Consider the following 23,666-nt stretch of genomic DNA (forward strand, 5'->3'; position numbering starts at 1 on the left):
TCACACACACACGGTGTCTCTCACACACACACACGGTGTCTCTCACACACGCACATGGTGTCACACACATGGTTTCACACACACACACTGTCACACACACACTGTCACACACACACACTGTCACACACACACTGTCACACACACACTGTCACACACACACACGGCGTCACACACACACTGTCACACACACACACACACGGTGTCACACACACACGGTGTCACACACACTGTCACACACACACACGGTGTCACACACACACACGGTGTCACACACACACTGTCACACACACACACACACGGTGTCACACACACACGGTGTCACACACACTGTCACACACACACACGGTGTCACACACACACACGGTGTCACACACACACTGTCACACACACACACACTGTCACACACACGGTGTCACACACACACACTGTCACACACACACACTGTCACACACACACTGTCACACACACACACACTGTCACACCCCCCCCCTCCACGCTGTCCGGCCGCGCGCCGGTGGGCGGAGCGATGGGAGGGGCGCGCGCAGGCCCCGCCCCCAGCACCGCCTGTCACGCAGGGACACGCGCGGGGACACGCGCACAGGCACGCGCTCCCCTCAGGCCCTCCCCTCCCCTCTCCCCCCGCCATGGCCCCCCGCCGCTGAGGCCGCGCCGCCGCTTGGGCCCACACACACACGCCGGGCCGGGCCCGGCCTGTCCCCGCCGCCGACCGTTCCGGGTCCGCCCCCGGTTCCGGTTCCGGGTCCCGGTTCCGGTTCCGGGTCCGGCGGCGGGTCGGGTCCGGGCCGGCGGGCGGTGGGGCCGGCGGTAGCCGGCGGCGGGGCTCGGCTCAAGATGGCGGACCTGGAGGCGGTGCTGGCGGACGTGAGCTACCTGATGGCCATGGAGAAGAGCCGCGCTGCGCCCGCCGCCCGCGCCAGCAAGAGGATCCTCCTGCCCGAGCCCAGGTGAGGCCCCGCCGCCGCGGAACCCTCCCGCCGCTGCCCGGTCGCGGTCCGGCCCCGGCTGATGCGGCCAAGCTGGGCACCCCCCCCTCCCCCGGCCCCGGTTCACCTGCGCGGCACACGGGCACTCCCTCTCCGGTACACAGTCACACCCAGCCCTGCCTGTCCCCGGTGCGCAGCAACACGCCATCCCGGCACACCTGCAACCCCCGCAGCCGTGTGTGTGTGTGTACACACACGTGTGTGCTGGGGGCTGGGGGTGCTGCATGCACACGCACACGTGTGGTTACACATGCACACACCTGTAGCCCCTTCCAGTCCCTAAAGGGGCTCCAGGAAAGCTGGGGAGGGACTCTGGATCAGGGAGGGGAGCCATGGGACGAAGGGGAAGGGTTTTAAGCTGAAAGAGGGGAGATTTGGATGAGATCTGAGAAAGAAATTCTTGGCTGTGAGGGTGGTGAGCCCCTGGCCCAGGTTGCCCAGAGAAGCTGTGGCTGCCCCATCCCTGGAGGGGTTCAAGGCCAGGTTGGACGGGGCTTGGAGCAACCTGGGCTGGTGGGAGGTGTCCCTGCCCAGGGCAGGGGGTGGCACTGGGTGATCTTTAAGGTCCCTTCCAACCCAAACCATTCTGTGGTTCTATGTGGCCGCACGTGCACACGTGGAGTACATCAGCACGCACGCAGGGGCTCAGCTGGTCACCCTGACAGCCCTGTGCACACACACATGCCGCGTTGTGTTGCTCCCCGCCGCCCCCGCGCCGTTGCTGCTCTCGCGCGCACACCCCCTCCTGCCCACACAACCCGCTCCACAACTTCCCTTTGCACAAACACACACACGCACCGCACACAGCACAGCGTGGCAGGCAGTAGCACAGCATGCTGTGCAGCGGGGAGGAATTTTTGGGGGGTAGCCTCCTCCCCAACCTCCCTTGAACCCTAGCGTGTGGGGCACGCTGTGCCTGACCCTCACTGGGGCCCAGCAACATGTCACAGTTGGCAGGGGGGACACACAAGATGGGAGGGCACGCATGCCAACAGGGCTTGGGGACACAGGAGGAGCAGGAGAGGAGAGGCACGGTGGGTACAGGGCAGGCATGGGGGACACTGGGGGTGTCTGCCAGGGGGCACGGGGGCAGGCGGGGTGCTGAGCCCCTCTGGTGTCTCCCCAGCATCCGCAGCGTCATGCAGAAGTACCTGGAGGACCGGGGAGAGGTGACGTTCGACAAGATCTTCACGCAGAAGATCGGTGAGATGGGGACACAGGGGCTGCGGGTAACACAGGGGACACAAGGGAGGTCACGTGGAAGAGCGCCCACAAACACGGAACCAGCGTGGGAGGGCTTGGGGGCTGGATTGGTGGCAGCGGTGACGGTGGTAGTGGCTGTGGCCATTCCCCTCTGCCCTTGGCATGGCCTGGGGGAAGCAAGGGGGCTGTGGGCCTGGGCTGGGCAGAGGTGCCTGGGGGCTGCGTGACACAACCCCCTGCGCCACGTCCCCCACCCTATGTCCCCCGCCCCGTCACTTCCCCAAGTGTCGGCGCTAACCGTCCGGGGCAGGAAGCGCCTCTCACTTCCTCCTGCCGGCTCTAGTGGTTTCCGGGCACGTCCGCCCCACGGCAGCCTGTTCCACAGTGCCCGCCTGTGCCCCTGCCCCATAGCTGCCCCACTGCACCGATCTTCTCACTACCTCACCGCACCCGTGCCCTGTGGCACTGCTCCTCCCCATGTCCTTGCCTCACTGCCAAACCCTGGCCAGTCTCCAGCTTGGCACTTCCCCGAGCCTGGCATGGGAGTGGCCGTGGGGACAGGCAGGCCCAGGGGACATCCCTGTCCCCCTTGGCCCGGGCTCTGGGGCACACACTGCTGCCCTGGGGCGGGCAGCTCTCACACCATGGCTCTGTCCCTGCCAGGGTACCTGCTCTTTCGGGACTTCGCCTTTAACCAGGCAGAGGAGGCCAAACCCCTGATGGAGTTTTATGAGGAGGTGAGATGGGGGGATCCACCTGGATGGATCCCCGTGGTCATGAGGAGGGTTGAGGGTGGGATTTGGTACCTACAATGCACACAGACGTGTTACCAAAAGCATGCGGATTACTCAAGGGAGACAGTGCCCGGGGGGCCAGGAGGTGATGCTCTGGGTCCCCAGGGGACGTGATAACCATGGGGTGTCCACGGGATGTGGTACCCAGAGGGGCTGGGGCCATGTTTCCTGGTGTACCAGGTCCCAGGGGCTGCCCAGCCCTGTGTGGGGTGAGGGCTGTGCCCAGTGTTGGCACAGGCCTGGGGGCTGCGTGCCCCTGTGCCACGGGAGCTGTGCCCTTGCCAGATCAAGAAGTACGAGAAGCTGGACTCAGAGGAGGAGCGAGCTGCCAAGAGCCGCCACATCTTTGACCATTACATCATGAAGGAGCTGCTGGCCTGCTCCCACGTGAGTGCCGTTGCTGTGCAGGCCTTGTCCCTGTGCCCCTGTCCCTTCTGCCTAGGGTAACACAGTCACATTTTGCCTCACAGCCCTTCTCCAAGAGTGCCACAGAGCATGTCCAGAGCCGCCTGAGCAAGAAGCAGGTGCCCCCAGACCTCTTCCAGGTGGGCATTACCCGGGACAGAGAGGGGGTCCCTGCCACCCCTGGTACTTGGAGGGTTAATCCTTATGAGGGGCTGGTGAGAGAGGCCCCTGGAGGTGGTGGGGTGTCCCAGAAGGTAGAGGGACCCCAAGGGATGGTGAGGGGCTCCCCGGCAGGTTGGAAGTGAGGGGGATTGCTGGGGGTCCTCATGGGGCTGGGGGCTGGAGTTAAGACGGGGGGGGCTCATCAGAAGGTGGTGATTGGGACCCTGGATATAGAGGTGACCTAGGGTGACAGTGTGGTCCACGGGATGGTGACGTTGGGGTCCCCAGAGACACAGGTGGCCCTGGGTGGCAGAAGCCAGGGGCCTGTCAGTGGCAAGGTGCCAGTGTGGGGATATGTGAGATCCCAGGGGTGGAGGAGACCTCACGTAGTGATCGGACCTGAGGGGTGCGGGTGACCTGGGTGGCCCTGGAGACCCAGCACTGAGTCCTGTGTCCCCCCAGCCCTACATTGAGGAGATCTGCCAGAACCTGCGTGGGGGCATCTTCCAGAAATTCATTGAGAGGTGAGATGGGGGATAGTCCCACGCGAATCGGGGTGTCCCATCCCACTGGGGACCAGGGTCTCCTGGCCCAGAGAGGGGCCAGGGGTCCCTTCTTAGATAGGAGCTCATGTGGTGTCTGTCTCCAGACCAGGGACTCAGGGGGCTCTTCTCATCCCCAGGTCTGGCCCAGGGTCCCTCTGTTCCCAGACGGGGGTTCCGGGGGGTGCTGCCTGTCTCCGGACAAGTCCAAGGGGCCCTTCTGCCCTGAGATGGGTCTTGCGGGGGGTCTCTCCAGGGGCTCCACTCTTGCCCTCTCTGTGCTTCGTTGCAGTGACAAGTTCACGCGGTTCTGCCAGTGGAAGAACGTGGAGCTGAACATCCATGTGAGCAGGGACCCCTGCACCTCGGGGCACCCCGGGCACTTCCAGGGAGGGGAAATGTGGGCACAGTGACAAGGCTGCTGCCCCAGGGCTCACTAGGGCTGGTGCAGGCACCCTCGCACACCCCCGGGGGCTTTCACTCACTCACAGGTGGCTCTCCCACACCTGACCATGCTCACAGGGACATGTGGAGCATCCACCGTGTTCCTCACCTGGGGAAACTGAGGCAGGGTGCGGGGGGCCCCCCACCAGCACGGACACACGCAGCTCTTGGTGCAGGGCAGGTGCTGTGGCACCCAGACGTCCAGGTTCACCCCTGCCTCCTTCTCACCCCCTTCCAGCTCACCATGAACGACTTCAGCGTTCACCGAATCATCGGCCGCGGCGGTTTCGGGGAGGTCTACGGCTGCCGGAAAGCAGATACGGGAAAAATGTAACAGGGGTTGCTTGGTCACGGGGGGTCAGAGGGATCCGCCTGTGACGTGGCGGGGCACTGGGGCCGTGGTGGTGGTCCCGAGGGCAGCTGCAGTGGTGTTGCCGTGACGACAGATGTTTAGGGGGTTGCAGAAGGATTGCCATGGCTACGGGTCTCTGGGGGATACGGGGACGTCACGGCCGTGGGTGGTAGCCGGATACGGTGATGTGGCCGTGGGTGCTGGCAGTGGAGGGATGCGACGGTGTGGCTGTGGTTGGAGGGACCGTGGGCAGGGCAGGGCTGTGGCGGCACGGCGGTGGCACTGGAGGGACGTGGGACCGTGGCCATGGGCAGAGGCGGGCTGTGGCATCGAGGCCACGGGCAGCAGCAAGACCCTGCAGGGACTCTTTGCCCCCAGGTACGCCATGAAGTGTTTGGACAAGAAACGCATCAAGATGAAGCAGGGCGAGACCCTGGCCCTCAACGAGCGCATCATGCTGTCCCTCGTCAGCACCGGGGTGAGGGGACACAGGCATCGGGCAGGGCTGGCAGCCCGGCTGCAGGCGGTGGCATGAGCGAGGGGAGAGGGACGGTGAGGGAGGGTGTTCCCGGGCCACCGCTGGCGCTGTGTGACCCCGTCTCTCCTGCCAGGACTGCCCCTTCATCGTGTGCATGTCATACGCCTTCCACACACCCGACAAGCTCAGCTTCATCCTCGACCTCATGAACGGTGAGTCCCAAGGGACCCAGTGGCTGATCCCTGGCCCCAGGGCCATGGCTGGCCTGAGCCACGGGCTCGAAGGGCTGCAGAGGACAGTGCTAGGGTGACAACTGGCCCTTGTCACCGCAGGGGGAGACCTGCATTATCACCTGTCCCAGCACGGCGTCTTCTCGGAGGCGGAGATGAGGTTCTACGCGGCCGAGATCATCCTGGGCCTGGAGCACATGCACAGCCGCTTTGTGGTGTACCGTGACCTCAAGGTGACCGACCCCACGGGCACCCTGCAGGCATCCCGAGCACCCACACCCCCACGGGCATCCTCAGACCCTGCAGGTGTCGAGAGTCCCCATTGGCATCCCTGGGCCCTGTAGAGCATCCCCCCAGGACCCTGTGGGCACCCACAGGTGTCACAGGCGCCCACAGACCCTGCAGGAGCCCTCAGACACCGTGGGCACTCCCCAAGCCCAGAGGGCACCCCCAGTTCCCATGGGCACCTCTGACCCTTCAGGAACCCCCCCAGACTCCATGGGCACCCTTGGGACACCGCAGGCATCCTGAGACCTGGGGTGGGCACTCACAGACTCCACTGGCACTTCGCAGTCCCACAGACACCCCCGAATCCCACAGAGCACCCCACTCTGACCGGTGTGGGCACCCCCAGCCTCGCTGCCCACCCTGTGCCCATGGGCAACCCTTGGGCTCAAGGGTGGCACGGTGTCTTGGCAGCCGGCAAACATCCTCCTGGACGAGTTTGGGCACGTCCGCATCTCAGACCTGGGCCTGGCTTGCGACTTCTCCAAAAAGAAGCCCCATGCCAGTGTGTGAGTGTGCCTGCGCCTCTGCCTGCCCTGTCCGCCTGCCTGGCACAGCCCCTGACCCCGCTCTGTGCCCCTGCAGGGGCACCCATGGGTACATGGCTCCGGAGGTGCTGCAGAAAGGAGTGGCGTACGACAGCAGCGCCGACTGGTTCTCGCTGGGCTGCATGCTCTTCAAGCTGCTCCGGGGGTGAGCCTGTGGACACGGGTGGGCGCAGGTGGGCACGGGTGGGCACCACTGAGTTCTCCTCTCCCCTCACGGCCGCAGGCACAGCCCCTTTCGGCAGCACAAGACGAAGGACAAGCACGAGATCGACCGTATGACCCTCACCATGGTGAGTTGGGGCACCCCGGCCCTTACCCCCTGTGCCCAGGAGGGCTGAGGCAGGTGTGGAGAGGGCATGAGCACCCCTCTGCCGCTGTGCCCGCCCCTGCCATGCACTGGTGGGGGTCTGCAGGGGGGCTTGCGTGCTCACGGTGTGAATGACCATGTCCTCTCCTGCAGGCCGTCGAACTGCCGGACTCCTTCTCCCCCGAGCTGCGCTCCCTGCTCGAGGGGCTGCTGCAGCGAGATGTCAACCGGCGGCTGGGCTGCATGGGGCGGGGGTGAGTCACGATGGGCACGGCGGGCACCGGGGCTGAGTCCTGGTGGGCACGGCGGGCACCGGGGCTGGAGCAGAAGGCAGGCAGGGAAGGAGGGTGTGCTGGTGCAGCAGCTTGGCGCCTGCAGTGCTCCCTCCCCTCGTTCCCCAGGGCTCAGGAGGTGAAGGAGGAGCCTTTCTTCAAGGGCCTGGACTGGCAGATGGTTTTCCTGCAGAAGGTGAGGGGCACAATGCCCGGGAAGGGGCACGGGAGCACCGGCAGCCACTGCTCTAAAACTCCTTTCCTGCCTGCAGTACCCGCCCCCCCTGATCCCACCCCGCGGCGAGGTGAATGCGGCCGACGCCTTCGACATCGGCTCCTTCGATGAGGAGGACACGAAGGGCATCAAGGTAGCTGGGGGGGGGTCGTAGAGGGGATGAGCGTGGCAGGGCTGAGGTGGCAGCAGCCCCCTGACCCGCCGATGCCTCCCTGCCTGCCAGCTACTGGAGAGCGACCAGGAGCTCTACCGCAACTTCCCCCTCACCATCTCGGAGCGGTGGCAGCAGGAGGTGACGGAGACCGTCTTCGAAGCCGTCAACGCCGACACCGACAAGCTGGAGGCTCGCAAAAAGGCCAAGAACAAGCAGCTGGGCCACGAGGAGGGTGAGTGGGGCCGGGTGTCATCCCCCCCAACCCCTGCCACCCCCTCAGCTCTGCCTGGCCCCCCGCCCCGGGCTGACCCTGCCTCTCCCCGGCGCGGCACGCACAGAGTACGCCATGGGCAAGGACTGCATCATGCACGGGTACATGGCCAAGCTGGGCAACCCCTTCCTGACGCAGTGGCAACGCCGCTACTTCTACCTCTTCCCCAACCGCCTGGAGTGGCGCGGGGAGGGCGAGTCGCCGGTAAGGCGGGCAAGGGGGGGGACACACACAGGGCAGTGCGGGGCCAGCGGGCGCACCCTGGCACTGGCGGGCATCAGGGTGTGCTGGACACGGGAGGCGAGGGATGTGCACAAGCAGACATGGTGCTGCGAGGGGTAGGGGGGCAGGTAGGGGAGGTCTGGAGGGGGGGCACGGAGGTCTGGGGGCGAGGGCCGGGCTGAGCCTGTCCCCCCAGCAGTCCCTGCTCACCATGGAGGAGATCGACTCGGTGGAGGAGACGCAGGTGAAGGAGCGCAAGTGCATCCTGCTCCGCATCCGCGGCGGCAAGCAGTTCGTGCTGCAGTGCGATGTGAGTGTGCCCCGGGTCACCCGCTGGGGCTGACCACCCTTCCCTGGGGTCACTGGCCACCCCTGCCAGGCGCTAGCCTCCTCCTACCCCTGCTGGCCATCTCCCCTGGGTGCCAGTTGCTCCTGCTGGGAGAGCAACTTTGCTGGGCTCTAGTCACCTCCTGCTAGCTGCTAGCCATCCCCTCTGCTGGGTGCTAGCCCACCTCTGGGGTATCACTAGCCATCCCCGGCTGGGCACCAACCACCTTCTCCTGCCAACTGCTAGCCACTAGCCCTGCACATTTAGCCATCCTGGGGCATGAATACTAAAAGTTAGGGGGAACCCCAGAGCCGTGGCACCCCGGGGTCCCCCCTGGCCACCCTGTACCCTGCCCTGGCACCCCGGGGAGCCCCGTCCTGACCCCGTGCCCTGGCCTGCACAGAGCGACCCCGAGCTGGTGCAGTGGCGGAAGGAGCTGCGGGACGCCCAGCGCCAGGCCCAGCAGCTGCTGCAGCGGGTGCCGCGCATGCAGAACAAGCCCCGCTCGCCCGTGGTGGAGCTCAGCAAAGTGCCGTTCATCCAGCGCTCCGCCAACGGGCTCTGACCCGCTGCCCGCGCCCCCTCCTTCCCCCCCCCTCCCCACCCCCCTTCCCACCCCGCCTCTAATTTATTGGGTTGGGTTCCTGCGTGCCCCTGCTCCTCTTCGTCGTTGTCACCCCCCCTACGTCCCGGGGCCAGGAGGACGCCTGGTGTCAGTCTCACCCGCCGGCTGCGGAGCGGGCACGGCTGCAGCGTTGCCGTCCCCTCCCAGCCTCCAGCATGGAGCTGGCGCTGGGCACGCGGTGTAGCTCAGCACCTCTCCCCAGGGTCCTCCCCCCGTGTCCCCCCAACTCCTCTACGAACTCTCCGGCTAAGATGAAGGCAGCCCCCACGCCCCCCCCCTCTGTGTGCCCGCCTGCTTCGCCACCGCTGTGTGTGCCAAAATGGGGCAAGTGGGTGCCCAGCTCCAGCCGGGCAGGGAACCGGCCAGCTCGTCTCACCCGTAGCCTTTGCCCACCTCCCTGGTAGCCGCCGTGTCCTGGCTCGGCTGTGCCTGTCGTGTGGGTGCCAAGTCCTTGATGTGTGTGTGAGTGTGTGTGTGTGCCTGGGGGGGGACCCCCTGTAAATACTGTGCCATGGGTCCCCTGTGTCCTCCTCCCCCCGTCCTCCGGCTGTGCCCTCCTGCCAGCCCCCTGCCTCCCCCCACCTCGAGCTGTGGGGTGGCAGTGCTCAGCTGGGGGGGCAGGGGATGGCCGAGGAGGAGGGAGGAGCAGGTGGGACCCCCCCCAAATCAGCCTCATGTGACGCCAGCCCCGGTCCCCAGCTGGTGGGCGCAGGGGCAGGGTGTCCCCCACCCCCTGCCCGCCCCACTCCCTGGCAGCATCTGTAAATATTGGTCTCTGGTCGCTCTGCTGCAGGGGCGGGCGGGGGGTGGCACCGGGCAGGGCCGGGGCCACTGGTGAATGAGATTTTAATGAGCAGAGACGTGAGAATGCCAAAAAAAAAAAAAAAAAAAAAAGAAAAAGAGTTTTTATAATAAAAATCTGGGAAAACACCATCCGGCTCCACCTCGTTGCGGGGTGCGGGTGGGAGTTGTCCTCATGTCCTGCTGGATGGGGGTCCCGGGTGGGTGCGGTGGGCGTGGGGTGGCAGGGGGTTGGGTTTTCATTGCTGCCCAGTCCCCGTGGGTGACCTTGTCTGTCCCCTTGCTGCGGGGCAGCACCCTTCTTGTGGCACATCCGGGGGACTCCCTGGTGCTTGATGAGAGGGTGACGGGGCAAAACAGCCACCCCGGCACAGGGCGGGTGGGGACCTGGGACCCTGCATCCCCGGGGAGTGCTGGGGGTGGGATGGGGATGGGAGTGAGATGGGATGGGATGGGCATGATGGGTTTGGGAATGGGGAGCAGGGATTGGGATGGGATGGGATGGGAGCCAGCCCAGGGCTGGTGTCCAAGGCGTGCAAGGGGAAGGGAGTCCCGGTGCCCCTGCTGGGGTACGCAGGAGGAAACACTGTGGAGGGGGCAGCCCCGGTACCGGGGCAGGTGAGGGATAACGGGTCCCCAGCAGGGGCAGACCTGGTGCCCGCGGTGCCCTGCTCGGGGCCGCTGGTACTTCTGGTCTCCAGTGCAGGGTGCCCTGGGGGGGATGGGGACTGGTGCTGGTAGCAGGGTCCAGTGCCCTGCTGTGCCTGGTGCCAGTGCCCATGCCCAGTGCTGGTTCTGGGTGCCGGTGCCCTGCCCAGTGCCGAGCCTGGTGCCTTGCTGTGCCGGGTCCGAGGGCCGGTACCCCACTGTGCCCGGTGCTGGGTATTGGCAACCTGCTGTGCCCAATTCCGGGTGCCAGTCCCCCACCGTGCCCGGTGCCAGTACCCAGTTCTGGGTGCTGGTGCCCGGTGCCTGTTCTGGGTCCAGTGCCTTGCTGTGCCCAGTGCCTCTGCCCGGTTCCGGGTGCCAGTGCCCCATTGTGCCTAGTACTGGTACCCGTGCCCGTTCCAGGTCTGGTGCCCCATCCGCTGTGCCCGGTGCCAGTGCCCCACCGTGCCCTGTGACCGTGCCTGGGTCCAGTTCTGGGTCCAGTGCCCCATCCCCTGTGCCCAGTGCCCGGTGCCCATCCTGGGTCTGGTGCCCTGCCGTGACAAGTGCCGGTACTGGGTGCCGGTACCCCACCGTGCCCGGTGCCTGTTGCCGGTTCCGGCTCCGGTGCCCCATCTGCTGTGCCCGGTGCCAGGTGCTGGTGCCCCGCTGTGCCCTGTGCCTGTTGCCGGTTCCGGGTCCGGTGCCCCGTCCCCTGTGCCCGGTGCCCATCCTGGGTCCGGTGCCCCGCCGTGCCCAGTGCCGGTTCTGGGTGCTGGTACCCCACCGTGCCCGGTGCCAGTACCCAGTTCTGGGTGTTGGTGCCCGGTGCCTGTTCTGGGTCCAGTGCCTTGCTGTGCCCAGTGCCTGTGCCCGGTTCCGGGTGCCAGTGCCCCATTGTGCCTAGTACTGGTACCCGTGCCCGTTCCAGGTCTGGTGCCCCATCCGCTGTGCCCGGTGCCGGTGCCCCACCGTGCCCTGTGACCGTGCCTGGGTCCGGTTCTGGGTCCAGTGCCCCGTGCCCAGTGCCCGGTGCCCATCCTCGGTCTGGTGCCCTGCCGTGCTGAGTGCCGGTACTGGGTGCCGGTACCCCACCGTGCCCGGTGCCTGTTGCCGGTTCCGGCTCCGGTGCCCCATCTGCTGTGCCCGGTGCCAGGTGCTGGTGCCCCGCTGTGCCCGGTGCCTGTTGCCGGTTCCGGGTCCGGTGCCCCGTCCCCTGTGCCCGGTGCCCATCCTGGGTCCGGTGCCCCGCCGTGCCCAGTGCAGGTTCTGGGTGCTGGTACCCCACCGTGCCCGGTGCCCGTTGACGGCTCTGGGTCCGGTGCCCCGTCCTCCGTGCCTGGTGACGGTTCCGGGTACCGGTGCCCGGTCCGCCGTGCCCAGTTCCGGGTGCTGTTGCCCCGCCGTGTCCGGTGCCGGTTCCGGGTCCGGTGCCCCGCCGTGTCCGGTGCCCGGTGCCGGCCCCGCCCCGCGCCGCCGCGCTGCGCCGCCGCCGCCGCCGCCGCCGCCGCCCCCGCGCGCAGCCATTGCGGGGCAGGCCCGGCGCTGCGGCCCGTCCGCCCGCCCGCCCGCTGCCCCGCGCGGCCCCGGGGACATGGTGGCGGGATGGCCCGGCCCGCCGACACCTTCCCGCTCCACCGCCTCGTCTGGCACAACCGGCACCAGGCGCTGGACAGCGCCCTGCGCTCCGGAACGGTGCGCGCCGCCGCCACCGGCACCACCGGCACCACCGGCACCACCGGCACCCGCCGCCGGGCAGCGGAGGCGCGGGGGGGGGGGGACACACGGAGAGGGAGGGGGAGAGCGGGGGGGGTGTCGAGCACCGGGAGATGGGGGCGGGGGGGGAACTGGAATGGGGGACGCGGGGATCAGGGGAACCGGGAGTGGTGGTGGTTGTGGGGAGGGGGGGAATGGGGGACGTGGGGCTCGGGGGCAGGGGAGTGGGAGTGCTGGGGGCACTGGGGGCACTGGGAGGACTGGGGGAGACTGGGGGGGACTGGGGGCACTGGGAGGACTGGGGAGACTGGGAGGACTGGGGAGACTGGGGGCACTGGGAGGACTGGGGAGACAGGGGGACTGGGAGGGGCGGGGGGCACTGGGAGGACTGGGGAGATTGGGAGGGACTGGGGGAGACTGGGGGGGACTGGGGGCACTGGGAGGACTGGGGAGACTGAGGGGGACTGGGAGGGACTGGGGGCACTGGGAGGATTGGGGAGACTGTGAGGGGCTGGGGGCACTGGGAGGACTGGGGGGGACTGGGGGCATTGGGAGTGCTAGAAGAGGCTGGTGGTACAGGGGACTCGGGGCACTGGGAGGACTGGGAGCACTGGTAGGACTGGGTGCACTGGGAGGACTGGGGAGACTGGGAGCACTGGTAGGACTGGGTGCACAGGGAGGACCGGGGAGACTGGGAGCATTGGGAGCGCTAGGAGAGGCTGGTGGCATGGTGGACTGGGAGGACTCGGGGGGACTGGGGACACTGGGAGTGCTAGAAGAGGCTGGGGGCACAGGGGACTTGGGGCACTGGGAGGACTGGGGAGATGGGGGGTACAGGAGTACTAGAGGACGCTGGGGGCATAGGGGACTGGGAGGACTGGGGACACTGGGAGCTCTAGGGGAGGCTTGGGGGCATGGGTGACTGGGGACACTAGGGGACTGGGAGCACTGGGGGGGACTGGGAGCACTGGGTGGGACTGGGGAGGCTAGATGCACTGGGAACTCTAGGGGAGGCTGGGGTCACAGGGGACTGGGAGGACTGGGGGCACTAGGGGAGACTGGGAGGGCTGTGGGCACTGGGGAAACTGGGGGCGCTGAGAGCACTGGGAGGACTGGGAGGACTGGGGGCACTAGGGGAGACTGGGAGGACTGTGGGCACTGGGGAAACTGGGGGCACTGAGAGCACTGGGAGGACTGGGAGCACTGGGAGCACTAGGGGAGACTGGGGGCACAGGGGACTGGGGGCACTTGGGGGGAATGGGAGCACTAGGGGAAACTGGGGGCACTGGAAGCACTGGGGGAGACTGGGGGAACCGAGATACTAGGGGACTGGAAGCAACTGGGAGCACTGGGATAGGATCACTGGAGGTACAGGGGGACTGGGGTACTGGGAGAGGCGGGGACAGGGAAATTGAGGGCACTGGGAGCACTGGAGGGGGGACTGGTGGCACTGGGACAGGAGTACTGGGATCATAATGGACTGGGAGCAGTGGAGACAGAGGGGCGCTGGGAGACCGGGGGCACTGGGACGACTGGGGGCACTGGGACAGGGTACAGAGGTATTAGGGGACTGGGGGTATAACGGGTCTGGGGACACTGGGACAACGTGAGTGGGGGACAGGGGGACTTGGGGGCTGGAGGGGTTGGGGCTTCGGGGCCAGGGGCCAGCGGGGGCCAGGGCTCTCCGGGCCTTGGGAGCGTGTGGGTGCACGGGGTGGGGGACAGGCACCCTGGGGGGGCCGGGAACCGGCGCAGGGGACGGGAGCAGGACAAGGGGACAGGGGATGGGGAACAGGGGACACTGGGGGGGGGTGGGGGGTGTGCCTGGGCCATCCCGGGCTGGTGGCGGTGACCTCTGCCTGTGTCACACACACACCCCCCCCCCCCGCCCTCCTCTCAGCACGACGTGGAGCTGACGGACCCCCGTGGCCGGACCCCGCTGGAGCTGGCCGTGTCCCTGGGCCACCTGGAGTCGGTGCGGGTGCTGCTGCGGCACAACGCCAACGTGGGCCGGGAGAACGCCAACGGCTGGACGGGTATGCGGGCAGGGGGCTGGGGGAGGGGGGGGAAGGGGGTGGCACCGGTCACGGGGCGTTTGGGGGTGACCGGTGTCCCCGTGTCCCAGTGCTGCAGGAGGCGGTGAGCACGGGGGACCCCGAGATGGTGCAACTGGTGCTCCAGTACCGCGACTACCAGCGGGCGACGCGGCGGCTCGCCGGCATCCCCGAGCTGCTCAGCAAACTGCGACGGGTAGGGGCCCTGCCCCGCCGGGGCACCCCCCAGGGTTGGGGGGCTGGGGAGGGGGGGGGTGGGGGGCAGAGGGGAGCCCTCGGACCACCCCCCCCCCCCCCCCCAAATCTCCCCAGGACCCCCCATCTCCTCCACAACCCCACTCCTTCCCATAGGACCCTTCCCTGACGCCGCTCTCCCAGGCGTCCCCCCCCCCCACACACGATCCCCACCCCAGGACCCCCAGGAGGGATCGCTGTCCCCAAAACACCCCGTCTCCCCGGTGATCCCAGCAGGGACCTCCCCCCCCCCCATCGCATCCCGTGGCCGCTCCGTGACCCCCCCACCCCGCCTTCCCCACCTTGTCTCCTCCAGGCAGCCGACTTCTACGTGGAGATGAAGTGGGAGTTCACCAGTTGGGGTGAGCGGGGCCGGGAGGGAAGGGGGCTGCAGGGGTGTGTCGTGCCCCCCTCCCACCCACCCCCATCCCCCCATCCTCCATCCCCCCCCCCCGTGCCATGCCAGTGCCGTGTGCGGTGCCGCTGAGGTGCCCGGCGTGCCCGCAGTGCCGCTGGTCTCCAAGGTGTGTCCCAGCGACGTCTACCGCGTCTGGAAGCGGGGCGAGAGCCTGCGGGTGGACACCACGCTGCTGGGCTTCGAGCACATGACGTGGCAGCGCGGCCGCCGCAGCTACATCTTCAAGGGGGAAGGTCGGCTCCCCCGGGGGGACACCCCCACCCCCCCTACACACACACCCACGGGGACCCGCCGGTGACCCCGGCGATCCACACCCCCCCCCCCTCCCCAGACCCCCTTCCCCTGTAGGTTCTCCCCCCATAAAGGACCCCAAATCCCCTCCGGGGACCCCCTTGGGGACACCTTGCAGCGGCGCTGGGGACCACCTCAGCCACCCCCTCACCCACCCCAAGGACCTCAGCCCCATGAAGGGACCCCCCAGTCCCCTGCAGGGACCGGGGCCACTAGGGGACTGGGGGCACAGGGGACTGGGGACACTGGGGGAGGCTGGGGGCGTAGGGGACTGGGAGGACTGGGGAGACTGGGGGCACTGGGAGCACTAGGGGAGGCCGGGGGCGTGGGGGACTGGGAGGACTGGGGAGACTGGGGGCACTGGGAGCACTAGGGGAGGCCGGGGGGCGTGGGGGGGACTGGGAGGACTGGGGAGACTGGGGGCACTGGGAGCATTAGGGGAGGCCGGGGGGCATAGGGGACCGGGAGGACTGGGGAGACTGGGGAGACTGGGAGCACTAGGGGAGGCCGGGGGCGTGGGGGACTGGGAGGACTGGGGAGACTGGGGGCACTGGGAGCACTAGGGGAGGCCGGGGGGCGGGGGGGGACTGGGAGCACTGGGAAGACTGAGGAAACCTTGGGGACACCGGGGGTTCCCCACCCCTAGTTCCCCACAGTTCCCCACCGAGACCCTCCCCAAGGTCCCCAGATGCCCCCGAGACGCGGTGACCCCTGGGCAGGGGGGGGTGTGGCGGTGGCAGAGGGTCCCCAGCCCCGGGGACAGTGCGGTCCCCAGCCCCCGGGGTTGGATGTGGGTGGCGGGGTTGGCCGGGGGCGGTCGCTGACGCGTGTCCCCGTGGCGCAGAGGAGGGGGCGGTGGTGATGGAGGTGGACCACGACAAGCAGGTGGTCTACACGGAGACGCTGGCCCTGGCCCTGCACGAGCCCGACCTGCTGCTGGCGGCCATGCAGCCCTCCGAGGAGCACGTGGCCGGGCGCCTGACGTCCCCCATCGTCTCCACGCACCTCGACACCAGGAACATCGCCTTCGAGCGGTGGGGCTGTCACCCCCGGGAGGGGTGGCGTGTGGTGGTCCCATGGCGTCGGGGTCGGTGACGGGGGGACGGGACACAGCACCTTGCGGGAAGCGGCCGCGCGAGGGCTCGCGCCGGGGTGGGGGGGAAACGGCGCGCGAAGGGGGAAGGAAACGCACGTGCGAGGGGGCGAGCGGCGTGTCACCGTGTTCGGGGGGGCGGGGGGGGGGGGTGAGGTGACACCTTCCCCCTCCCCAGGAACAAGTCGGGGATCTGGGGCTGGCGCTCGGAGAAGATGGAGGTGGTCAGCGGCTACGAGGCCAAGGTGGGCAACGGGGAAAGGGGGGACAAAGCCAGGGGGTGACAAAGGGGGGGGACAACCCCCCCCCCCCACCCCCCCCCCAGGTGGCCGGCGGGGCTGATGGTGTCCCCGCGGCAGGTGTACAGCGCCAGCAACGTGGAGCTGGTGACCAAGACGAGGACGGAGCATCTCTCTGACCAGGACAAGTCACGCAGCAAAGGTGACAGCCCCGCCGGCCGATCGGGGAGCCCCCCCTCGCAGTGGGGACGTGGCCCCCCAACCCCCCCACCCCCCCCCACCCCGGGCGAGTGCAAACCCCGCCCCCTAGTGCAAGGCCCGCCCCCTTCGTGGGTGGGAGGTGTGTCAGGACTTGGGTGACACGTTGGGTGTCAGGTGTGACCACAACGGGGCGGGGGGGGACGACGGTGCGTGGGGTGTCACCTGTCAGGCGTGGGACAGTGTGTGGGGTGTCACCTGTCAGGCGTGGGACACCGGGGGTGCTGGGTGGGACATGTGTCAGGTGCAGGACACCATGGGTGCTGGGTGTCACCTGTCAGGCGTGGGACACCGTGGGTGCTGGTGTGACATATGTCAAGCATGGGGACACCATGGGTGCTGGATGTGACATGTGCCAGGTGTGGGACACCGTGGGTGCAGGATGTCACCCACCAGACATGGGACGCCATGGGTGCTGGGTGTGACATATGTCAGGTGTGGGACACTGTGGTGCTGGGTGGGACATGTCAGGTGTGGGACGCCATGGGTGCAGGGTGTCACCCATCAGGTGTAGGACAACATGTGGGGTGTGACCCATTGGGTGTGGGACACCACGCGGGATGTCACCCACCAGATGTGGGACAGTGCGGGTGCTGGGTGTGACATGTGTCAAGTGTGGGGACACCGTGGGTGCTGGATGTGACATGTGTCAAGCGTGGGGACACCGTGGGTGCAGGGCGTGACATATGTAAGGTGTGGGACACCATGGGTGGGAGGTGTCACCTGTCAGCCATGGGACACCATAGATGCTGGGTGTGACATGTCAGGTGCGGGACACCGTGGGTGCAGGGTGTCACCCATCAGGCATGGAACACCGTGGGTGCGGGGTGTCATGTCACCCATCAGGTGTAGGACAACATGCGGGGTGTGACCCATTGGGTGTGGGACACCATGCTGGGTGTCACCCAACAGATGTGGGACACTGTGAGTGCTGGGTGTGACCTGCGTGGGGACACCGTGGGTGCTGGGTGTCACCTGTCAGGCCTGGGACACCATGGGTGCGGGGTGGGACATGTGTCAGGTGTGGGACACCGTGGGTGGGAGGTGTCACCTGCCAGGCCTGGGACACCATGGGTGCTGGGTGTGACATATGTCAAGCGTGGAGACACCATGGGTGCTGGGTGTGACATGCATCAGGTGTGGGACACCATGGGTGGGAGATGTCACCTGTCAGGCGTGGGTCACCGTGGGTGCAGGGTGTCACCTGTCAGGTGGGGACAGCATATGGGGTGTCACCTATCAGGCGTGGGACACTGTGGGTGCTGGGTGTCACCTGTCAGCCATGGAACACCGTGGGTGCGGGATGTCGTGTCACCCATCAGGTGTAAGGCAACGTGTGGGGTGTGACCCACTGGGTGTGGGACACCGTGGGTGCTGGGTGTGACGTGAGTCAGGTGTGTGGGACACCGTGGGTGTGAGATGTCCCCCGTCAGGCCTGGGACGCGGTGGGTGCTGGATGTGACACGTGCTAGGTGTGGGACACCACGGGTGGGAGGTGTCACCCCTCAGGCCTGGGTCGCCGTGGGTGCAAGGTGTCACCCGTCGGGCGTGGCACCCCGTGCGTGGTGTGACCGGTGACAGCTACACCCCTGACCCCCCCGCTCTCTCCCCGCCCAGGCTCCAAGACCCCCTTCCACTCCTTCCTGGGCATCGCCCAGCAGCACGGCACCCACAACGGGGTGAGTGGTGGGGACCGGGGCCGCGGGCGGGGGGGGTGGCTGTCACCCGGGAGGGGGGCTGGGGGTCCTCCGGGGACAGGGCTGAGCGGTGCCGGTGCCACCGCAGGCGCCCGTGCTGCAGGCTGCCAGCCCCACCAACCCCACGGCCATCACCCCCGAGGAATACTTCGACCCCCACTTCGACCTGGAGACCCGCAACATCGGGCGCCCCATCGAGATGTCCAGCAAGGTGCAGAGGTGAGGCCACCCCCGCCGGGGGGTGACACGGTGGTCACAGGGACGTGGCACCGGGATGGCGGGGAAGCCACGGAGGGCGGTGACACGGCACTAGGGTGGCGGGACACCCGGGGATGGTGACGCGGTCCCCCGGGGTGTGAGGACCCACGGAGGTGGTGACCCGGTGCCTGGGATGTGGCACTGGGGTGGTGGGGGACCTGTTGGGGTGTGGTGACACAGTCCTGGGGATGTGGCACTGGGTGTCAGGACCAATGCAGAGTGGTGACAGGGTCCTAGGGGACGTGGCACTGAGTGTCGAGACCCCATGGGGATGGTGACAGGGACCCAGGGGATGTGGCACTCGGTGTTGGGACCCCATGGGGGTGGTGACGGGGTCCCAGGGGACGTGGCACTGGGTGTCAGGACCCCATGGGGATGGTGACAGGGACCCAGGGGATGTGGCACTTGGTGTTGGGACCCATGGGGGTGGTGACGGGGTCCCGGGGGACGTGGCACTGGGTGTCAGGACCCCATGGTGTGGTGCAGGGTCCCAGGGGACGTGGCACTGGGTGTCAGAACTCATGGGGGTGGTGACAGGGTCCTAGGGGATGGGACACTGGGTTTTGGGACTCACAGGGGTGGTGACGGGGTCCCGGGGGATGTGGCACTGAGTGTCGAGACCCCATGGGGATGGTGACAGGGACCCAGGGAATGTGGCACTCGGTGTTGGGACCCCATGGGGGTGGTGACGGGGTCCCAGGGGACATGGCACTGGGTGTCAGGACCCCATGGGGATGGTGACAGGGTCCCAGGGGACGTGGCACTGGGTGTCAGGACCCCATGGGGATGGTGACAGGGTCCTAGGGATGTGGCACTGGGTGTCAGGACCCCATGGGGGTGGTGACAGAGTTCCAGGGGACGTGGCACTGGATGTCAGGGCCCCATGGGGATGGTGACAGGGGTCCCAGGGGATGGGCCACTGGGTTTTGGGGCCCACGGGGGTGGTGATGGGGTCCCAGGGGACATGGCATTGGGTGTTGGGACCCCCAGGGGTGGTGACAGAGTTCCAGGGGACATGGCACTGGGTGTCGGAACCCATTGGGGTGGCGATGGGGTCCCAGGGGACGTGGCACTGAGTGTCGAGACTCCATGGGGATGGTGACAGGGACCCAGGGGATGTGGCACTCGGTGTTGGGACCCATGGGGGTGGTGACGGGGTCCCAGGGGACGTGGCACTGGGTGTCAGGACCCCATGGGGATGGTGACAGGGGTCCCAGGAGATGGGCCACTGGGTTTTGGGACCCACGGGGGTGGTGATGGGGTGCCAGGGGACGTGGCATTGGGTGTTAGGACCCTATTGGGGTGGTGACGGGGTCCCAGGGGACGTGGCGCTGGGTGCCGGACCCCCCCCCCCGGGGGGTGGTGCGGGGTGCGGGTGGCCCTGTGGCTGTGGGGGTCCCCGTGCCCACGGCGGTGCCCGGGCAGGTTCAAGGCCACGCTGTGGCTGTGCGAGCAGCACCCGCTGTCGCTGGCGGAGCAGGTGACGCCCATCATCGACCTCATGGCCATCTCCAACGCCCACTTCGCCAAGCTGCGGGACTTCATCACCCTCAAGCTGCCCCCCGGCTTCCCCGTCAAGATCGGTGAGGGCGGGGCGTGGCGGGGCGTGGCAGGGCGTGGCGGTGGGGGTGGGGGCGTGGCCTATGCGGGGGCGGGGCCACTGACCCCTGTACCCCCCAGAGATCCCCCTCTTCCACGTGCTCAACGCCCGCATCACCTTCAGCAACCTCTGCGGCTGCGACCAGCCGCTGGGCTCCGTGCGGGTCTGCGCCCCCACCCAGCCCCCCGGCGCCCACCCCCCCGGCACCCAACCCCCCAGCGCCAGAGGTGAGGCTGGGGGGGCTGCTGTGGGGTGCCCTGGGGCTTGAGGGGGGTCCGGGGGGTAGGGGCCATCCCGGGTGTCTGTGGGTGCTGGGTGCTTGGCGGGGGGTGTCCCTGGGTATGGGGTGGTGGGTGCTGTGGGGTGCCAGGGCCGGGGGGTGTCGGGGACCTCTGGGGGACACAGGGTGGCGTGGCCACGGGGTGGGGGGGTAGGGCGGTGTGGGGTGCTCGGGGGTATGGGGCACCCCATGGGTGTAGGGTGCTGTGGGGTGCCGTGGGACGCCACGGGGGGCTGTGGGACGCCACGGGGGGCTGTGGGTATGGGGTGCTGTGGGATGCTGGGGTGCCGCGGGACACCACAGGGTGCCGTGGGATGCCGTGGGGTGCCACTGGATGCTGTGGGGTGCCGTGGGGTGCCACGGGATGCTGTGGGACATCACGGGGTGCTGTGGGGTGCCGTGGGGTTCTGTGGGATACCATGGGGTGCTCTGGGACGCCACAGGGTGCGCCGGGATGCTGTGGGGTGCCGTGGGGTGCTGTGGGATGCTGGGGTGCCGCGGGACACTGCAGGGTGCCGTGGGATGCTGTGGGGTGCCACGGGATGCCGTGGAATGCCATGGGATGCTGTGGGACACCAGCGGGGTGCCATGGGATGGTGTGGGATGCCATGGGTGCAGGGTGCTGTGGGATGCCGTGGGGTGCCACGGGGTTCTATGGGGTGCTGTGGGGTGCCGTGGGGTTCCATGGGATGCTGCAGGGTCCTGTGAGATGCTGCGGGATGCTGTGGGATGCCGTGGGGTGCCTAGGAATGCTGCGGGGTGCCGTGGGCACAGGGTGCTGTGGGATGCCATGGGGTTCCATGGGATGCCGTGGGACGCTGTGGGGGTGCCGTGAGGTGCCATGGGGTGCCGTGGGATGCCCTGGGGTGCCACGGGATACCCTGGGATGCCGTGGGGTGCCACGGGGTACTGTGGGTGCAGGGTGCCGAGGGCCGCCGCGGGGTGCTGCGGGACGCCACGGGGTGCCGTGGGCCACCGCGGGGTGCTGACGGCGCCCCCGTGGGCCGGGGTTTTGGGGGGCTGGGGCGGGGTTTGGGGCGGGGGGGGGGTGTGGGGTGTGTGTGTCGGCAGGTTGGCCCTTCCCGTGCGAGGTGGAGGCGGGGGTGTTCGAGGTGCCGGCGGGGTACACGGTGCTGGGCGCGGGGCGCAGCGAGCCCCTGCGGGACGAGGACGACGACCTGCTGCAGTTCGCCATCCAGCAGAGCCTGCTGGACGCCGGCACCGAGACCGACCAGGTGGGGACCGCGACACCCCCCCTCACCCCCCCCAAAACACAGACACACACACACACCCCCCCACACCGGGATGGCCCCGTCCCTTTCAGGGGGCAAGGTCACGCCCCCTCCGCCTTGGCCACGCCCCCTTGGGCGCAGGCCCCGCCCCTCAGCCCCCCATTCGGACTCCCCTCCCCCCCCAGGTGACGGTGTGGGAGGCGCTCACCAACACCCGCCCGGGTGCGGAGCCCCCCCCGTACGACGAGGAGCTGCAGCTGGAGCGGTGAGGCCCCGCCCACCGAGGGTGGGGGGGGCGGGGTCTAAGGATGCCCCGCCCACACGGACCGGGGGTGGGGTCAAGGCGGGAGGGGAGGGGCCGTAAAGGTGTCTGGGTGGGGCAGAGGGGGTGTGGCCTGGAGGGGAGGAGCCCTTGGGGGTGTGGCCTGGAGGGGGTGTGGCCGTGGGGGGTGTGGCCTGCAGGGGAGGAGCCCTGGGGTGGGGTAGAGGGGTGGGGCCGTAGGGGTGAGGCCAGGAGGGGCCAGGAGGGGAGGGGTCCTGGGTGTGTGGCCTGGAGGGTGGAGCCATGGGGGGTGTGGCCTGGAGGGGTGTGGCCCGGGGGGTGTGGCCTATAAGGGAGGGGCCGTGAGGGTGTGGCCCAGAAGGGCGGGACCATGGGGTGTGGCCTATAATGGAAGTGCCCTGGGGGTGTAGCCTGAAGTGGGTGTGGCCTGGAGGGGTGTGGCCCTGGGAGTGTGGCCTATAAGGGAGGAGCCCAGTGGGTGTGGCCTGGAGGGGAGGGACCCTATGGGGAGGAGCTTCCCACTCCCCCCAAGGGTGTGGCCATAACAGGCGGGGCTATCGGCGGGTGTGGGTGTGGCCAGCAGATGGGTGTGGCACTGGGTGTGTCCCCGGGTGGGCGTGGCCTCCGCGAAGGGGGCGTGGCCAGCCCCTCTGTCCCCGCAGGGCCCTGCAGGAGAGCATGCTGCTGCAGGCCGGCCCCAGCGCCGACCCCCCCGTAGCCGACAGCCCCCCCGGGGCGGGCGGCGGGACCCCCCCTGTCCCCTCCGGCTACGGCAGCTTCGCGGAGCAGCTGCGGCTGGCCATGGCGCTCTCGGAGCGGGAGCAGGAGGAGCGGGAGCGGCGGCGGCGGGAGGAGGATGAGGAGCTGCAGCGCATCCTGCGCCTCTCCCTCACGGACAAGTAGCGCCAGGGACGGCGGACACCCCCCCGCGGGGACAGGGACACCCCAACGCGGGGACAGGCACACCCCACCGGCATCACCGCCGGGCACGGCCTCGCACGGGGACAGCCCGGCGTGGGTACCATCCCGCACCGGGACACCCCAACTCGGGCACAGCCCTGCCTGGGGACCGGCTGGTGCCGGGGTGGCACCCCCGTGCCAGGGACAACCCCCCGCTAACGTGGGGACAGCCCCCGCACGGGCGGAATTGATCCAGGGATTCTCCTACCCCCGGGATCCCCTCCCGCCAGGCTCCAACCTCAGCCCAGCGACCCTGGTCTGGGGGACCCCCACCCCAGGGACACCCCTATCCCCAGGACCCCCACCCCAGGGACCCCCGCCCTCCTCCTCTTCGGTGGTGTACGTTGACCCCACGGGGAGGGGAAGGACGGACCCGGGGGGTCCCCATGGGACGCGGCTGACCTCTGTTTAAAGGCACCTCCACCTTTGGGGGCTGCAGGGACCCCCAGGCCTCGTCCCTCGGTGGCAGTGGGGGGGCCGGGGGGCCCCAGAGGTATGTACATATACATATACATATATATATATACATGGATGTCTGCAGACTGTGCCTGGGTCCAGTTTGGGGCAGGAGTGGGTGCCCCCCTCCCGGGGTGGGGGTGAGGGTTCCTGGGCCGAGGCAGGGGGTCGGGGTGGGCTGGCACCCACGGGGACACGGCCAAGGGACCCGGAGCAGTGCCAGGGTGAGGGGTTGCGGGGAGCGGGGCGGGGGGGATGCCAGGTACTGGGGAGCCTCGGGGGGTTCC

At 68.4% G+C, this 23,666-nt stretch overlaps 2 protein-coding genes across 6 annotated transcripts; both read left to right on the forward strand.

Annotated features, from left to right (window-relative positions):
* Window positions 1–572: 572 nt before the first annotated feature.
* Window positions 573–9,794, forward strand: GRK2 (G protein-coupled receptor kinase 2). 2 transcript variants are annotated; one of them, XM_074586443.1, is made up of 21 exons: window positions 573–965; window positions 2,131–2,207; window positions 2,871–2,944; window positions 3,287–3,388; window positions 3,472–3,546; window positions 4,031–4,092; window positions 4,403–4,454; window positions 4,793–4,884; window positions 5,285–5,384; window positions 5,518–5,596; window positions 5,717–5,847; window positions 6,314–6,408; window positions 6,485–6,592; window positions 6,671–6,737; window positions 6,908–7,008; window positions 7,156–7,222; window positions 7,299–7,394; window positions 7,485–7,647; window positions 7,754–7,890; window positions 8,105–8,218; window positions 8,640–9,794. In XM_074586443.1, exons 1-21 carry the CDS (start codon window positions 853–855, stop codon window positions 8,799–8,801), a joined length of 2,067 nt encoding a protein of 688 aa, XP_074442544.1. In that variant the 5' UTR covers window positions 573–852; the 3' UTR covers window positions 8,802–9,794. The 2 variants fall into 2 exon arrangements, with proteins under 2 accessions (XP_074442544.1, XP_074442545.1); XM_074586444.1 differs by having other exon boundaries at window positions 715–965; window positions 8,108–8,218.
* A 2,022-nt stretch (window positions 9,795–11,816) lies between these two features.
* On the forward strand, window positions 11,817–23,462 carry ANKRD13D (ankyrin repeat domain 13D). 4 transcript variants are annotated; one of them, XR_012586929.1, is made up of 15 exons: window positions 11,817–12,005; window positions 13,927–14,062; window positions 14,152–14,276; window positions 14,631–14,676; window positions 14,822–14,965; window positions 15,868–16,057; window positions 16,295–16,361; window positions 16,476–16,557; window positions 18,231–18,292; window positions 18,399–18,529; window positions 19,994–20,151; window positions 20,292–20,395; window positions 21,520–21,683; window positions 21,866–21,945; window positions 22,626–23,462. XR_012586929.1 is itself a non-coding variant. In XM_074586445.1 (15 exons), the coding sequence occupies exons 1-15, from the start codon at window positions 11,916–11,918 to the stop codon at window positions 22,864–22,866; spliced, it is 1,863 nt and encodes a 620-aa protein (XP_074442546.1). In that variant the 5' UTR covers window positions 11,817–11,915; the 3' UTR covers window positions 22,867–23,462. The 4 variants fall into 4 exon arrangements, 2 of the variants coding, with proteins under 2 accessions (XP_074442546.1, XP_074442547.1); XR_012586930.1 differs by having other exon boundaries at window positions 22,740–22,796; XM_074586445.1 differs by having other exon boundaries at window positions 20,249–20,395.
* The last annotated feature ends 204 nt before the right edge of the window (window positions 23,463–23,666 follow it).

Source organism: Larus michahellis, chromosome 4, assembly GCF_964199755.1.
Source record: "Larus michahellis chromosome 4, bLarMic1.1, whole genome shotgun sequence".
Lineage (NCBI taxonomy): Eukaryota > Metazoa > Chordata > Aves > Charadriiformes > Laridae > Larus > Larus michahellis.